An 18952-nucleotide genomic window follows, 5' to 3' on the forward strand; every position below is an offset into this window, starting at 1 on the left:
TTGCGATAAGTAATAAATGCCATTATTTTTAAATCTATCTAGAGGTATAGTTGTCACGGCAAGTGGATGATGTTATTTATAAATGGCCGGGGACGAGTAACATAAAAAAAACAATAGGCTCGTTCGAAGTATTAGGGCTCTAGAAGATCCCAACACAAGCGCCGTTGGCGGGTTTTATTGAGTATATTTTTTGTGAGTTTTGGATGTTGGGTATTTGTAGGCAGTGTGTGGTAGATGCGAGTAGTAGGTAGTGAGTTGGTGCCATTCACCCTGCAACGCGCCCGTGTGCCCGTTTCTGTTGGAAGTGGCAGGAGCGAGCGGCGAACGCACAGTATGTTGCGGCGCGTTAACAAGTGACACATTTTGGGTTGGGGTAAAGCCACCGGTGCTTTCGGGCGGTGCACACGTTCCGTTAACTTCTCTATTTTAAAAAGTACTTGCTTGACGATATCCGGGAAGGGACCGACCGCATCGGCGCGCTGCCGCGCCGCCCTCGGCGCTCGACACTCGACTCTACGGTTTACACTCTACGCCACTGTCACTCATTTTCGATGCAGTCGACCTGCGTACGCGTCGTCGGTCGCTTCGCGCGCACGCGCGTCCGCTTTCATGCACTCAACATATTTTGATAGTTGATAAGTTTTTAACGTGCGGGAAGTACAACAATAAATGAACTCGCCGCCACGATAGTGTTTTTGGTTCATGCGGAGGATGTATGTTACGCAGAGGTGATATTTGTGGTGCCAGTTTATAATTTTAGTTACCATGAGCGGGAGGGAAGGCGGAAATGCAGTTCCCTCTTCGAGTAAGTAGTATAAGATTTAATGCTTTCTTTCAGACGAGTCCTAATTCCTTTTATTTTATTATTTTTATTTTATTTATTTTGTGCATGTTTATTTTTGTTTATTATTATGAAAAGGGTGTACATTTATGGTGTGCAAATAATTAATAATAGACTCTTGGTATAATGCATTTACTAAGAGGACATTCAGTTCACAGTGCCCGGGAAGGCAATCATAAACAGTTGTTTATAGCATCATTGAAATTATTCAAATTGAGGTTAATAGAGTCTCGTTTCACTGATGTCGCACATATGTGTGCCATGTTTACTGGGCATAACGTTGATCCACAACAACATATACTAATTATAAATACGTACTTCCCAATTAGAGAATGTCTTGTATCGTATGACGTCATGCTTACCTACGCAGTATTTTACAACTTGTATAAGTGATTTTTACAATAGCTCTAATATTTTAGAGCGAGTGGCATAACTCGTTCATTTATAGTCATTTAAACAGCATGCAGTTTTCTCACCAATTGACCCGTAGTAGTAGTATTTAACGCCGTATTGGAATATGTGGCGTGAACATTTTTATTAAACAGGGTGTACGCACCGAGTAGCTAATTGTTTACTATTCCTACGATACCGTTCGCCGTCCGCATGCGTAGTGCCTGCGTATAACGTAACACTCGACCCGGCATGGCACGCCGTTTTCTACCCTAAATTTATCCCTACAAAGTTTATACTTTATTTGATGCTATTAATTTTTTATTTGTGTGTGTGTGGGTAATTCGCTCGTCAGTGTGCCGACTGCATTTTGGATGGAGCGTTATTCCGTTTCCCTTCTTCTCCTTCCTCCTGCAGGACATGTTTTTGTTGAATTCTTGTCAAGGCGGTAGTGTCTAATTCATTTTAATTTTGTAGTTATTATGAGTCATTTTTTTTAACCCATAGTTATGTATAATATATCTCTCTATCTAAACACGCGGTGACGATCCGAGGCCTGCATAACACACACACGTTTGTTGTGTTTTGGAAATATATTTATTGCTTAAAATACAGCAGCGTCTCAAGGAATTACCATATCCATGGAGTAGTAGCCAGTGAACATTTTTTAGAAAGTCGATGTCAAGTAACGTGACGTCCCTACGCAGGGTCCGAGTTCGTAACCAGTCAATTAAATCTGAATGGTGGTACGTTTGGTTGTCTCTTTCACTCCCAGTTCAAGATCCCGAAGTATAAGCGCCACTTGACGATGATTCATGTTTTAAATTCCATGCCTACGATTGATAACAGCAAAAGTAGTGAATGGCAGAACATTTTAGGTCATTTCATTTGCTTGCTGGACGTGCGTTGTATAAACGTGCCTTGATTTTGTTTACTACTCGACTTACTGTATGGAAACTTTGCGAGTTTTAATTTTATAAGAATAGCAATGACTGTTTTATTTTTTTATATTAGAGATGAAAAATTGTAAACTTTAAGTATTTAATAATATTTCAGGACATAGGGAACTAACGGCTATTAATAAATAAACATGTTAATGATATTTAAATATTTTTTATATTTCAACATGTACAAATAAATGTAAGATCATCAACTATTTGGCTTTAATAAGCATTAAAGACTTTATAACAATATTGATTTATGGATTGAGCATATATTTGTGTACTTAATGACAATACAGTTGAGAGTTTGAAAAATGTTTAGCACACCCACGCGGCGGCGAGGCACTCGCACTGACGAGCTGCACCACTAGTCAGCTCCTCGCTCGTCGCTCCTCGGGGCTCAACGCACCGCGGCGTACGCGCACACTATCGTGTTCTCAAACATTTGATACGAATCATCGACCCGCATAGGACGTAACACACATACCTTGGTACAACAAGGTATTACTAGGAAATTATATTTACATGTATTGGATAGTCCGCCGGTAGTCACGTGGGTCAATGACACTGGACCCACGGCCGACTCAAACGCTGGGAAAGATCGCAAGACAGGTGAACTTGATCACGCTGATGCCTCGACTTTAATTTTTGTTATGCTTCATTAAGCTATGCAGCTTGTTTCAATATTTCAAAATGTATCGATTGGAATACCCAAGCGGACTTTAAATTAACATTTTGTACTATCAAAATGTATTTTTTTGTGCTATTATTGAACTTACTTCGTGTGATTACGAAAACATAGTTTACATTTTTTAATTATAAATAACATGGATAATGGCTCCTATTTCGTATGGTTATCATTCATCATATTTACATATATTATCTTTCCCTATTAGTATAATTTAAAAAGAAGGCGCGATAAAAGGGATCAAATGTAATTAACTAAAGCATTCGTTAAAATAAAAAATACATATATTAAAAAGCTTACTTCTTATATGGTACTATAGTCCTGACATTCATACTAAACTCAATATAGTTAAGTACCTACCTACATCATGTCACTATGGTAAAAAAACAATGTGACTTATATTACAGTATATATGAAATTATTGATTACAATATCAGTAAAGGATATTGAAGGATTGTGAGAAAGAACGCAATGATACGGGTCCTTCAATAGTCGCTGTGTTTATAGTGAGTGCTTAAATAATGTAAGCGGGTGTGTGGCGTGTAGCGTGCGTAATAACTATGGTCGAGGATGGGGTGCCTGCCAGTAGTAGACGATCCACTTAAAATATGCGTAGAATTTCCCCTTCCTGCTTCTAAAATAACACCAACTTAAATTAAGCTCATTTTAAAAATAGCCCATATAGACTCTTCAAGAAATAACAATAAACTAGAAATGTCACGAGTTTTGTCTCTGTTCTGTTATATATGCGTGTTACTGTGGTGTTAACATTTTTCAGATATATTTAGATGGGTTGATTATATTTTGTTTTTAAACTTCCTGCTATTTTTCTGGGTAAACATTCGGAATGTTTCGGTCGGGTGTTGCATTGGACAATATGATAACAAAATTAAAGCGCGATAAATAAAATAATGTTTTATAAAAGTATAGCGGTGTCGGTAGAATGTATTTAAGTTGGTAATGCGTTGTTGTTGAGGTGTAGCAGGTCGCAGCACGTAGCTCGGTGCGGCGGCATGGCGCGGCGAAGCGGGGCAACCGGGCGGGCGGCAACTCACGCGCTGCGTGCTGAGTAAACAAAACTACAAAACAGGCACATAGCACATACACGAGTGGCCGACGCTGCTGCCTGCCTGCTACCTCTCTCTGACATGTATATAAATACCGGGCTGGCTTCTTGCACCAATATTACAGATTAAAATAAACTACTCGCGTAAACATTGATAACGCAATGCAACACACCTCATTGAGTTTTTGGTTACTTACTGGTTCTTCATACGACCGCGGTCGATGTTTGAATTCTCAAATGCTATATGAATTAAGTTATTACTTGTTTTGCTGTGTAGGATACCTAGACACACACAAGTTGTCGACAATCATGTCATGAACACAAAATATCGAAGAAATATGAGCACGCTGCAGTTACGGCACGCATTACGGGCTTTAACTGATGTAGATGAGCGTACAGCGTACTCCACAGTTTGTATAGTATTTTTTGGAATGTTGTGAATAAACTTTCTCCTACTGTGTTTATTATGTCAACGCAGGCATTGTTCATAACACGGTGCAGTCGACGGCACAAGGAACTGTCACTTTGTTAGCTTATTCATAAAAACCTTCGGGTAACATAAGCAAAGATAACGTACTTTTATTTCGAAATGTAACGGAATTCCCTTAAATTTCCCTTGCTAACGTACAATCCATTATTCGATAGTACCTATTATATATTATAAAAAATATATAAAAGAAAAAAATGGTAATGATTGGTAACAAGTCAGCGTTAAAAAGTACGCCGTGAATCAATTTATTTCGTAATAAAACTTACGAAGCAAGTCCGAAAATATTTAGATTCCCACTTTCAAACAAGTCACTATAAACTAATAGAAGAGTCAAGATACCGGTTACATTCCTCTCTGGAAATATTTGTCATACGTACGAATGATGCGTTTTATTTGTTTATTCTATATAAAGGCGCTAAATATTAACGTAGAACGCTGTCTGCACACAAAACATAGTCTAGGTATCGTTCCTTAGTAAGGCTAAAGTAGGAAAGAAAATGTAGAGAAGCCTTTTATAAGGTGAGGTTACACGATAGGCGTGCGCGAGTACAAGGCAAGTATGGCGCGCGGCGCACGCCGTCACGAGGCCTCGGTGCAGTGTTACGTCAATGAATGAAAAAGGTACCAGAAACGCAACCTAAATACCGAACATTCTTCCAGTGCCCGCCGTCGCCACGTGTGCCTGCCACCTCGCTTTTACCGCTGCCGCCGCCCGAAATAATATGCTTAGCTTACATACCAACGCATACAAATGTATATCGAATTAGCGAACCTACCTATAAATTATCATATAGCTAACAGCAATCATTTAAATAAGCCTTTGTGCATTTATGCGTTCTATTAATGAAAGTTTGTGTCGGTAAGTTTTTGGGTAGAACTTTATATGTTTATGTTGTTGTTCCTACTATTTATATATGATGATAAGTTTTATGGATTGAGCAAGATAGTGGTAAAGATGTCTTCTTTTTATATTACTGCATTTGTAACTTATGGGTTTAAGAATTTTAACACGTTCTGTTTATGTTCTAAATACGTGAGAATGGGCGAACGTTTCGTCCAGTCATTGTATTTGTCATCTTATTTTAATTCTAGGAGTTGTTAGTCATCGGCTATCCATTATTACAATTTCCGTATCTATATCCGATATTTGAGGAATGTTCAGAATGTTACTCACAACAGTTCAATGAAATCTATACATTAGTCATTGCTGAATAATAAACTTGATTCTAACTTTTATAATATATTTATATAAGTCGGTAATTTAATATCCATGTTTAGCTATCTATCCTCAGTTAATAGCTACGGTAATACAAAAAGAAATGTCTTTTATTTCACTCGGTTCCCACGTTATTTTTTGTGTAAGAGCCCGATAAGGGGAATGGCATACCCTTTCTTAGTTCAGTAACGATCGTGGGCCCTTATTTATTACTAATAGATTTTCGAACGTTAAATGTCTGTGCATACATTAAAAAACAACACAACCCACTTAATTTAGGTTAACAATTACTTACATTTTTGTCTATTTGAAATGCATTGAATGTGTATACATTTAATAGACTTCCTATGCTTTAATGTATAACAATTAAAGTTGTCGATGTTAAGGTAATTCCAGGTGCGTTCCACACATAGGTAATGTTAAGTGCCAGAAGATGGCGGTGTTGTTAGAAGCCGATAAAGAAAGCGAGCGAGCAACGAAGCGAAGCTGCCGTAAAAGCTACATGATAATAAGAGGTAACGTATTTGTTGCAGGTGTGGCGGGCGCGAGCGCGAGCGCGAGTGGCAGCGGCGTGACAGGGGTGACGCGCCGCGGACGATGCAAGTGGTTCAACGTGGCGAAGGGATGGGGGTTCATTACCCCCGACGACGGCGGTCAAGACGTATTCGTGCACCAGGTGGATATTTTTGGACAATTACCGATGGACAGAAGAGCCCTTTATAATTTTGCAATCTCGAAAATATATCCCGTAAACATGTAACTGAGTCGTAACGTTCTAAAATCGAAGTTGCTACATTAAAATTATTGAAATAGAAAAGTAAATCCATTCACGAAATGTTGTGGCGTATCTAGCGGTTGACCCGATAGTGCGCTTATTTGTTTGTTCGGCTTATCAAGGCCGGATGTTTTTTCTATACATTTGCGCCACCAAACTCGTACTTCGTTCGGCTGCAACAACGCCAGCGGTAAAACTTATATTAGGTCAAGACTATGTTACTGGATGCCGATAACGTTGACATTTTTCTCACAACCGATAAGTAAATTTACAACCATTCCCATTAACCACTTTATAGACGAAATATTGTTAACAGTTATGTGCATTTCAGTTGTAACAGATTTTAATGGCCATTTTATCCTGTCTAGGAGATGGGAAATAGGATTCTTAATATACATATTTTGTCGCTTTATATTAGGTATTTACAAATTTATACATAAACTATCTTGTATAGGAAATAACGAGGTGTAATTTATATATTCTTTCAGAGTGTTATCCAAATGCCTGGGTTTAGATCACTCGGCGACGAGGAAGATGTAGAGTTTGAGTGCAAGGAGTCTGATAAGGGTTTAGAGGCGACACGTGTCTCTGGCCCATCGTCCGTGGACTGCCAAGGTTCCCACCGCCGTCCGCTCTCCAAGAAACGCTTCCGAAAAATACGGTAAATTATTATTTAACTAGTTTACATTGGAAATTGATATAATAATTCTAATGATATTACCGTATACCTTATGAACTTCTTGGATTATTTGTTTATTTTTCCGACCTTTTATAGAACCTGAATAAGTTTAACTAATTATGTGATAAGATTTCATAATTTAGACCTTTTTGCATCTAACCTTTTTAGTTGTAAATTGCCTTATGCTTAACCTAAATCAAATGTGGGAGTCATTACCTTTTTTTTATTTATCTTGACAATTCAATTTGAACTGAGTTCTTCTTGTTTTTATAGTTGATTCAGTTTAGGCTCATTATAGCTTAGTAAATTCTCAGAGATGTGCATAGTTTTGCGGCTCAAGGTTAATAGAAATGGCTGCTTCTTTTATCATACTGTGTATTATTTATACTGAAAGGATATAGTTATTTAGAAAAAAAAATACTGTTATTGTAAAGCGACAGTCAAATTAGTTATATTTTTTTATTTTTTACACGGAATAAACACTCTGCAAGAAAATGTTACATTGTAACAAGATACGACCGAAATACGTATATTATCATGAAACTACAGCGGTTGTGCAACAAGAAATATTTACGAACTATGTGATTGTGTTCCCATTCACATCGGCAAACAAGGGTTATCGCATTATCACAGCACGGAAAATACAGTTACACGATTATAAACATTCAAATGCAAGATGTTCTCAAATATTATTATTATGTTGTAAAACCCTTTAGTATTTCAACAGTTACATTGAACTATTTATATCATGTGTCTGATATTACATTCTTATGGGTATACCAAAAATTAAAAATTGGTTATAGGTTTCTTTTTATACTATTAAACGGGAATGTCTATTTCTGCTGCCAAGACGCAGTATACGAGTAGTATCGCTATCTATCTACTATCGTTTCAGTTTGAAGGACATTGCAGTCAGGGTAATGCTCGCTGACATTTAAAATTTAAGGTTTTAGGATAACGAGTGCAATTAATGTCACGCAGAACGTGTTATTTCAAAATTCTTTGTGAAATAAATACGGTTTGTCTTTAGACGAGCACCATGCTCATCGCGTTTTTCAGTTCTTTAAGAAAACATTTTGTGGGGTTTAATCATAAATAGTTTTTCTTACTATTTTTTGTCAGCGCCCCGCTCTCGTGATAAGGATTTTATGGGATAATTATTTTCTCGGGTTAAAAATAGCTTATAAAAATCCTACTCCTAGTAATGTAGATTTCTATTAGTGAAAGAATTTTAAAATCAGTTCAGCAACTCCAGAGATTAGACCTTCAAACTTAACATATAAACAATCAATACAACGAACTCACAATATTTTCCTCTTTATAATAATAATATAGATATAATATGTTATGGTAAAATATCCAAACGTGCCTAACTTTTTATTGATTATGGAGTATTTTTGACGAATTACAGTAACAATTAGTCGGTAGCTGAATCAGACTCTAAGAACAAAAAAGTTACACGTTTTGGAGGGATCGCTGTCCGTTATTCACAAAGCTTTGGAGATCATAAATTCCCATAATCAATTTTCATCATGACTAATTTGGTTTGGTAGTTAGAATTTAAAACACATATTCCAATTGGTACTAAACTTTAGGCTGGAGGAATGATGTTTGTACAAATGCTGTTGGTCTCTTGGTATGCCGACAGATAGCGCTAGTACAAATCAAAGAAAGTAAATTTATAATTTGTTAATATAGAACTATAAATTGGATTTCAACTATAAAAATTAAGAATGCAAACCTTAAAACAAACTACCTTATCACGCATGGGCGCCGGCAAGATTAGTTTTAGAGAGGTGCATCTGCACCTTTGCACTATATTGCATAATATCATTAAGATTGTTTTTTCAAATTCAAGTCGCGCATGTTTTTGAAAATGCTTTATCCTAAAAAACCTCTGTGGTCGATAGTTCCCACTGTTGCAGAAATATTCAGTGACTTATATTATTCGTTTATTGTGTGTGTGCACGTGCACCTACTTGCACTCCCCTACCGGCGCCCATGTTATCACGTATTGTGTGGGTCATTTTTTACAAATTAATGGTGAGGTAGCAAGTTGCTCACTTTGTGGTAACTGGAATGTCCTGTGATATTAGAAGTTGAGTTCCCAATGAGTAGTACCCGCTAATTATGTTATTTTACAATATCCTGCAAACTAGAATACGAAAGAGTACCTATACTTGAATACCCATAGACGGGCTGATTCATAGGGAAATCCCAAAACTCTTATTAAAAACTCACAAACTGACGTTCTATTTTTCATTAGTTGCTACAATTGCGGGGAGTTTGCCAACCACATCGCTGCCAAATGCAGCATCGGCCCACAACCAAAGAGGTGTCACAACTGCAAGAGCGAAGATCATCTGATTGCTGACTGTCCTATAAAGGTAACGTTTATTATCTTTCTTACGATTAAGAGATTCAGAATCGTTTAATAGAGATATGAAACCACAATAATATTTATTTTATACCAACAATTTCATTCCAATTGTGATTATAAGAAGCATAAGTTCTATAAAAATCTAACCTCGCTTTATGGGTCTACTGAAAGCGTTAATAGGGGATAGATTGAAAATTAATCGGTCAGATTTTCATGTCATGCAAACAATTGTGTAATTTCTTTAATACGATTTGTCCCGGAGTGGATCCGTCAAAAAAGTCGCCATACTGGAGTGATGTATGGGAAGGTAAAAAAGAAATTGTGGAATACACGTACAATATCAAAATTACATGCGCCTATATGTTTATTTGTGAACTATGGAACAAAAGTGTTCGTTGTGTGAGGTTTCTAACATAAGTAAATTACTGGGGATAATCCAACCTGAACGGTTTGTCACTGATGCGACCCTTTTCAGGTAATTCCTTGATTAAGCTGATTTTCAAAAGCCGATACTGCATTATAATAGAATAAGCATGATGCAATGAGTTCATATTAAATATCATGTTGTATATTTTAGTAAAAAAAATAATCAATTCGCAAGATTTAAGCATTCACGAAACTCAAAAAAATGGTGAGTTAGCAATTACGTACTGACTCAAGAGTCATATTATTTTGTATTTTTTTATTTGTTTAAAGTTACATATGATAATAATCAAGATATTACTATTTATGTAATTTAAGGTTGAGAAGAAAAAGGACGAAACGCAATCCAAGAGTTCCAGCAGTTCCCAAGGCAGTCAACAACACCCTCCGCAATAGTGACTCCATGCGAAACGTCTCCAATAACAAAACCTCTACAATAACAAAATGTTCATCACTCCATCTTTATGGGTGCACATGAGAGAAGATAAATATTTTTCTAAAATTCCGACAGATAACTGGCAATAGTAACCCTCCGTCTATTTGTCGTTAAAGACACGATTAATATTTAATTTGTAATGCTAATTTTATTAGGAATAAAGAAACCACTACCTCATTTTCAGTACAAAATAGAATGTAAACTAAGACTGATCAGTACAAACCCATTAGTAATACAAACTCTACAATCTTATAACTATATTATTTTAACAACATGTGACCTAAGTTTGCTAACGTAACATAAGTACAAATTTTATGTGTTCGAGTGTCGTATATCTTGATTTTTTACGTACATTATTTGGTATTTATCCAAAGTTAAGCGTGTGTTTATATTAATTTCGTTGCTATATTATATTATCGTCATTTTAACGTAGTTCTTTTAGCGTGTAAAATTATTAAGATAAGATTTTTTTTAATTGGCTACGAACAAAAATGGAGTGCCACAAAAACGGTAATATCTAAAACTCTTCCCCCCACTATTGTAAACAGGCAATTTAATATTACCACCATGGGAAAGTAACCCTGATGTTCTTTAATATGGTTCAGTGCTATACCAAAACGTAAATCGTATGTTACTCATGACACTTAAACTGAAATGATTAGAATTGTTACCTGAAATTATTACAAATATTTGCGTAATGCAAATATTTGTAAAGTCGACATAATTTTAAAATGAATAATTACATATATAGCGTAAAAGATCTACATGTCCACGTATTATGTTGATAGCACACAACATTATTATGTACTTCGTAAATGTAGAAGATTAATGTGCCAAAGTAAAATTTACCTTGTTGCAATAATTCTAAAGTTATTTTATAAGAGTGACTCGCTAACACAACTATTGAGTGTAGCTTATGTTCAATTAACTTGCCTTGATTTTATAATGATAGTGGTTTTTGCAATATATTTTGTAAACAGTACTGTTCACAAAAACGATAACGAATACCTACTAAAAATGTAAAACCATTTGCGATTTACTTTTGCTCAAAAGCCTAATAATAAGTAGATGTGTCAATAAACATGTAGGTACTTAATTATTCTTGCAATTGAATAATTCAAATGTAATTGTTTGTTAAGCGTAAGGTTAAGTATTGAATGTGTTTTATAATGAAGGTGACTGAAGGGAGCAGAATCCTCCAAAGATTTGAATGCAATCGTGTGCTACAATTTTTGTGTCCCGTAACGTATTTTTTATTTTGTAAGATGAGTTAAAATGTTATTATTACTATGAAAATTAGATTTTATAAAAATCATAAACGACAATTGTAATGTAATTTGTTCAACATTAAAATTACAAAAACGAATGTTGTAGAATTTTACAATTGTCGCAAATAAATGTAACAGAGCAACCGTCAGTAAACGTAGTTAATATCTCAATCATATCATTCACACAATGTGAAAAAAACAATTATTAAGAAATAACCAATATTTAACCTTCGCTGTTTGAAATTTTATATATTCAAGTACGTAACAATGTAATATCGAAGTAACAAAATATTAGCGTTAATCTACCTCAAGTAGTTTAAGGTGTTTATGATATATTAATAAGATTTTATGTTATTGTGTTCAATGTCATTTTACAACCACCGATGAGTAAGTTTTTACGAGTTAAGTACTTTATAATAATATTTATCGCCATGCCAATAGTTTCTGCAGCTCTAGATTATACGTTTTCTTCATATAAGTTACACACTTATGACGCCATCGTGTAGATCATATTTTCATTATATCGCTCCATTGCATTGGTTTAATCACAGAACAATTAGGAGATATATTTTCATTATATTGCTCCATTGCATTGGTTTAATCACAGAAAACTTATGAGATAAAACTAGCAAAGTCTTAATTTGACGTGTAATTTTACTATATGAAGATAAGGATCGCCTCTCACACAGCATAGAAACACCGCTGCGGGACAATAAGTGCGCCTTCACCTCTGTTTAGACCTCCGAGATATTTTAGTTTAACATACCAATAATTATGATGATGTCTTGATTAAATGTGTATTGTCATTTATAAATTGTTAAAAGCATTCATGTAGAATACTAGTTGTCGAAATGTGTGCTCGTGTGTAGTCTTCTTGTGTACGTGTTCAATAGTAAAAAACAAACATATTAATTTATTAAACAAGCTGCAATGAAACAGATGTGGTAGAATTTCAGTAGGAGATAAATATAAATATGTGGGTATTGTAACAATACGGGTTTCATTCGTTCATTTTAATGTGTAGTTATGTAACTATTTATAAGATTTTAAAGAAAGACTATTTGAAAACATCTACCTCATAATTTAACTTAGTTATATTAAGAGTTTATTCGTAAGTTAATTAATGTTCATAAATTCTAGCAATTATTTTTTTCCATTCTATCTGCTGATTGCCGAATTTCTTAAGGATTTCTTAGAGTTTAAATTTTGTTTTTTTATTATTATTATTATTAAAAGAAAAATAAACTATTAAACTACGAATGTATTTTATTTCACACCTGAAAATAATGACACAAATTCAACTATCTTCGGGAATTAACATAATCAATTAGGAAACCGAACTCGGAATAAGAGACAAAATAATTTATCCTAGTGGAGAGACCACCAAGCTGTAGACTTGGTAAGTTGGAGAGAGTGCGGACAGCGAGAGTCGTGTCGTGCGAGGCGCGGTCGGTGCGGAACGGAGATGTCACGTTTTCACTGGAGTCGACGAAGATGGGCGCTCGGAGGATGCAGTAGTGCGGGGCGCTCCCTCCCCGCGACCGCGGCCCCGCGCGCCCCTCACCCCGCGCTGACGTAACGCTGCCGTGTCCGCCGCCCGCCCTAGTGTGTGCCGCGCCGCGCTCCGACTGGGCCATCACGCACGCCGCGCCCTGCACGACACCAGTGCAAATCACTTGACGTTTATAATTCTTGCTTCCTGATTCTGAGCTTAAACGGTGAATGAGGTGCACGATGAGTGTGTGCATGTGATTATGCACATTTGTATTCACATGTTCTCGCTCATCTGAACCATTAAATTCTTGACACCGCCCCTTAAGGCCGGATGCATCGATGTCATTCTCGAATGACTTGTCGCGTTGCAAATCTAGATTCTTTAAATGATGTTATGTTTGTTAAAATAGATGCTCTACTAATTATTCAAAAACGTGTACTAACTAGCTAAACACATTGTTGATTAGTAAAAACAAACTCGAAACCTAAACTAAATTTAACATTTGTTAATATTAAAGGTTATATTTCAAACTGGTAGGTAAATCATTTGATCTTTTAAAAAGTAAAATAACTGAACGGAGTTATTAGGAGTAATGGAGTAATATTAGAGAGAGGTACGCAACGCACGTTGAGTTTATGATATTAAATATAGTATTAATATTGATTTTAGCAGTTGTGTTATAAACAGTAATGTGTATAAAATACTGCGATAAGTTCTAAATACGTAATAATAATTGGATAATAATCCACGAACATAATCTTACGGTAAGTTAGATGTTATCGATCATGACAAGCGTACATTATGTAGTGTGAACATTCAAAGCTTTTTAGTAATTAGAAGCATCATTTTCCGCATCTTACTACGTGTTCGAGCTTCCCAGAGTAATCTATCTGGTGACCGTCTCGTGCACACCATCATTCATACCCATAGTAGTTGTATTTACAAATAACACAGTATTATAAATGGCCTTCAACTAGATGAATACGTTTCTTTTTTCGTAAGACTTTACCGATACTACTCATCGTTTATATTTAACAAATCTGACGTATTTATAACAACGTGTTGCAAATAAAACACAAAGATGATTGAAGATTTAAACATGCTTCCCATTTGACGCCAATCGATTTGCTTGAGCATATTATACGCGTGTATGAGGCGGAGCAACAGCTTAAAATTAAGAAGCAGTACCTTCGTAGTGAAATGTCAAAGGCTGGTTGTATGTATGTAATTAGTATATGAATATTGGGCTAATTAGGAAAAAATGTGTGCTATTGATTCACCAACTGTATATAAAAATATAAACTATTTCGGTTGTATCTATATTAAACATTGTTTAATGAGTATTTACTAATTTTGTGATTGTTTTGGTAATAATTATATGCTTCGATGGTATTTTTGAGGTAAACCACGAATCTTGTGGCGTTATGGATGCTATCATCAGATGACTTACTATCATATTTGATCATTACTTCTAAAATGAGGTTTTCGTTCTCTTTATCTTATTATTATTAATTATAATATTTTTATATAACAGGAAAATCTATGATATAACCACAATGTCTAATTCAGTCGACAAGCAATATAAGTAGTTGTTTTCCGGTTGGAAGGACATTGTAGTGTATTTACTGGTCATTGTGAGATTTAATATGTAATGTCTAAAGGTGACGAGTACAATGTAATGCCATTAAGTGCATTAGTAATTCAAAGTTTGGCTAGTCTTGCTATAGTTTCGGTAATCATCTCATCTACCATCAAGCGGCTCGCTTCTTTCGTGACGTTTTTGTAGAAGAAAAGCAATAATTATCGTGACACACATGTACCGATGTACCGAAGATGCTTAGAAAAAACACATCACGCTGTTATCCCTGAAGTGGTATGCAGAAGCGCAACCAGGGCACCCACCTTTCGCCCAGTGTGTTACGTCCCATGATGTAACAGGTAGCAAGCCGATCACCATATCGGGATAAAATTCCAGACTCCGGGCTGATACCTAGTAGAAAAATCCAAATATCACTTTGCCCGTCCCGGGATTCGAACCCAGTACTTCAGAGCGCTGCCGTAACGCGTGTGCTGTACAACTAAGCCACCGAGGCAGTCATGACAATCGAGGCAGTGAGGATGTTTATATAATACATACATTATATATACATACAATGAAAATAACAATATTTGTTCATACTCACGTGCCACTAACTAAAAGTGGATATGATTCCGAATAGCTCGTCCAATTATTTCATATAACCATCGTAATCCAATTTCAATAATAATTATTAAACTTCCGTATGATGTTTTTATAATTAAAATTTAATTAATATAAGCACGTAATAACAATCATATCCCGGTACTTGTATTAATTCGTAAGTGAGATTTTAATATACTGCAATATTCCAATATTTTAATGAGCTTATAAATTACTTTATTTCCCGCGACAGAAATTGACCTATATAAAAAGTATCGTCAGTTCAGTTGCTACTACATTTACTTGTAACAAATATCCAAACATTTTCACAAACTTTCACATTTATAATATATGTAAGACTAGTAAGACGTAAGATAAGATATACTTTTTTGTAATTAATTATATAAGATAACTAGCTGACCCGACAGACGTTATCCCGTCTTAACTATGAATTTGCAGCGCGCATTCTGTCAATCGCTGACAGTTATTTCAAACAATTGACAGTTATATAAAATTAATATTTTCGTTAAGTTTTCTTAAATTTTCTAATATCCCGCGCAATTATTTGAATTTCTGTTCCTTGACAATCACAAACACAACAAAAAAAATATTTGTCAAATCGGTCTAACCGTTCACTCGTGATAGCATGATCAAGAGAAATAAGGATTCTTTTTTATATATATAGATGTTATTCAATAAGGTTTCTTATATTCTTTGGATGACACCTCAGGTGATAAAAACATTATCAAAATGAACATGATAATCAACAATGCCACATTTTATATTTTCAGAACATTAAATATTATTAATATTTTTTTGTAGTATGTTTTTACTAGTGGTTATATTTTTTTTTTATAATTTGCGCGGACTTATGAACTGTAAAATTCTTTAAAAAAATACCTGTGACGCATGAATTCTCGGATATGACGAATATAGAATTGTTTGCTTTTTTGTAATAGCAATCACAATATTATTAATTTTTAACACTTATCTTCATTTGCAATTATCAACAATGGCGTCTTTTCTTTTGAATAATTATAGTATTAAACTTTGGTCTGAGTCGTCCCCAGGTTATTTAGTTTATTCCAAATACGTTATTACTTTGTATTTGTGTACAATACATAACATCATGTATAAACATACCTCTTATCTGTTCTCGTTGCTCTATCGTAGAGTCCGTGGCCATTGTAGTTGCACTAGCGCTCGTACAGATTGTAAACGGTAACCAAGTGTAGACTTCAGAATTTCTCAGTGAAGCGATACGTTGCCACACGCTATCGTACCCTAGTTGACAACATAAGATCGGTATTATATACCATTCTGTTATACGATAATATCCTTTAAAGTGGTAGATTAGTACTGTAGCCTTACTGTTTGTGTACAGATATAAATAGGTTGACTGTAAAGGTAGAATACCACAGTTTTACAAAATCCGACTGAAAGTCACAACTTGCTGTTGCGATATAGTGGATGAGATTTGCGAAGGCTCAAACTCCCAGCTTTCCTCCTTAATCTATCCTTTAAGGGTTGCAGGCCATTCCCATTAGGGAATTTATTTATATGGTAACGAACATGTATATTAATACAGGGCACATTCAAACGACGAAGATGGGTTAACACTAAATGATTCATGTGCTCGTTCGTTACCATATAAAAATTACTAGTGTTTTACCCCGTCAGTAATAAACGCATTACACTATTTTGTAAAAAAATTCCACAGATCACATTATTTCAAGTCTTTGATGAATAATTGCTTCAATTATTTAAACACAGAATAAAATATTGATTGGTGAGGACGTGTATAAAATGATTTAAATTAATAAAAAGTTCAGAAAATAAATGAGAATTGAAAACAGTTAATACCCAGAAATATAAGTACACGAATATGAAATTTTAATTGACAATAAATTTGGAAAATCTTGATAAATCAATCATTAAGTTTAGCAGACAGATTTTAAAGATTGTAAGTAGCGTTAAATGTTGATAATCTCAACAATTTAGTTAAAGCAACTATCAATTAATCTACTGGTGATTATATTAGTAATTGTGGAAAAGCAGTTGTTTTGAAAATTATGAAACGACGTACTGTCAGCTCGTTGACGTTTTGTGCATTATGTCTGGTGCAACAAGTCGGTTGCGTTTGCGCTAAGCGTTTAAAAACTACGAGTATTTATTATTTTTCCTTGTTTTATTATTTTTTACTTCATAAAATTCGTTAATTAATACTAGTTAATTAATGATTAATACCGAGGAGAATAGGATGGAACAGAGCATGTGAATTATCACATCCCCTGTACCATCCTCCTCCTTAGGAGGTTAGGAGGAACCTATTCTAGGTTCAATTTAACGAATAGACGGAGTACATTCATACATGTTGTTGATGTTAAATGACATCTAATCAATATTTTGTTTTCATACAATTATACATTTGTAGAATTGCGCCAATTAATTACTAAAATGATCATCTTGTAATTAAGAACTAAAAATCGCCTACCTTGGATGTATTGAGTGTTTATCTTTGCAATGCATTCTGTCATCTTCATAGTTTTATGAAAGATTATAGATATGGAGTCATTTATTGTCAAATTCACTTAAAACATTGTGCTATAAAAACTATATTTTCTTGTGTAAAACCGGTTTGAAACACATCGCCGGAACTGGACGCATATTTTATATGGTAAGTCGTGGTTGGATGGTAAACTTGGCGTCTAAGCGGTGCCATAGTGTTTAGTGGCTATGTCATGCGGTTTGTGGTCACACTTAATATAATAGTTACTATTCCTATGTTCAGACTTTAAAATATGACAGAAGTCTGTGAGTGTCAGTGCGCCAAAACCGAAACAACTAATTATCAGTTTATAGCTAAATATATAAGAAGGGTCTACTTGAATTATATCATTCAGTAGGAAGAGGCATTATTTATATCAAATGGGCGGTCAACGCCTATCTCTTTCCTGTAAATCTGCTGTGATGAAGAGAGTCAGTATGTATAGAAGTTATCCGCTCTGCATGCCTGGACGTGGACCAATCAGAATTTTAGAAAAATAAAATGATTAGCCAAACACAACTTTATGTCTATATAACTCTCCTGTCCGTAATCACTTGTCATCTGGAGAGAAAAGCTCATTCCATGATGTGGCTCTATATTTATGACCAGCCGACTGGACTCCAGGCACTAAATATGCGAGTTAACGATAGCGTGAGCTTCTCACTGACAGCTCAACAGTTCGCGCTGTGTAACTAACCTATAAGTTAAACTAAATTTCCAACTTGCCTTAGGGGATGGCGCCGTTTGCGTCGATTTCCGCTTTGTTATAGAGAATTTGATTTTAACTTCATATTGAATGTCCAATATGTACATAACACTTGTGGATCAGGCTTAGTATTGTAGTTATGGTACTATTTTCTTCAGCAAAATTTATGTATATTATAAAACAAAGTCCCCAAAAGCTGTCTGTCTGTATGTGATCGATTGTCTCAAAATCTACTAAAAGGATTCTTGTACAGTTTTTACTAAAAAAGTGCAATTCTTATGGCAGATTTAGGTAAATAATACATTACGGTTTTATGTAAATTGACAAATTCAATTATCTCCTGCGGAAGCATATTATCGACATGAAAAGTAGCCTAAGTTAAATCAGGATGTACTCAATCTATGTGCTAAAAATTATCCGAATCTATTCAG

The 18952-nt window shown here is 35.1% G+C and overlaps 2 protein-coding genes across 2 annotated transcripts in view; both read left to right on the forward strand.

The window, feature by feature from the left end:
- Positions 1 to 173: 173 nt before the first annotated feature.
- LOC115444682 (protein lin-28 homolog) lies at positions 174 to 12143 on the forward strand. The gene is made up of 5 exons (XM_030170550.2): positions 174 to 805; positions 6166 to 6308; positions 6896 to 7068; positions 9353 to 9473; positions 10208 to 12143. The coding sequence occupies exons 1-5, from the start codon at positions 766 to 768 to the stop codon at positions 10283 to 10285; spliced, it is 555 nt and encodes a 184-aa protein (XP_030026410.2). The 5' UTR covers positions 174 to 765; the 3' UTR covers positions 10286 to 12143.
- A 1631-nt stretch (positions 12144 to 13774) lies between these two features.
- Positions 13775 to 18952, forward strand: part of LOC115444648 (protein still life, isoforms C/SIF type 2) — a 104667-nt gene continuing 99489 nt past the window's right edge. The window contains exon 1 of the mRNA XM_037443361.1: positions 13775 to 13852. The gene's annotated coding sequence lies outside the window, so the exon portion shown is untranslated. The remainder of the gene's footprint in view (positions 13853 to 18952) is intronic.

Source organism: Manduca sexta, chromosome 26, assembly GCF_014839805.1.
Source record: "Manduca sexta isolate Smith_Timp_Sample1 chromosome 26, JHU_Msex_v1.0, whole genome shotgun sequence".
NCBI classification, from domain to species: Eukaryota; Metazoa; Arthropoda; class Insecta; order Lepidoptera; family Sphingidae; genus Manduca; species Manduca sexta.

Excerpts from the sequence above, each read along its gene's own strand:
- LOC115444682 (XM_030170550.2), top strand. The coding sequence starts at position 766 with ATGAGCGGGAGGGAAGGCGGAAATGCAGTTCCCTCTTCGA. Across the intron at positions 6,309-6,895 it reads AAGACGTATTCGTGCACCAG|AGTGTTATCCAAATGCCTGG; the intron begins GTGGATATTTTT and ends ATATTCTTTCAG. Across the intron at positions 9,474-10,207 it reads TTGCTGACTGTCCTATAAAG|GTTGAGAAGAAAAAGGACGA; the intron begins GTAACGTTTATT and ends ATGTAATTTAAG.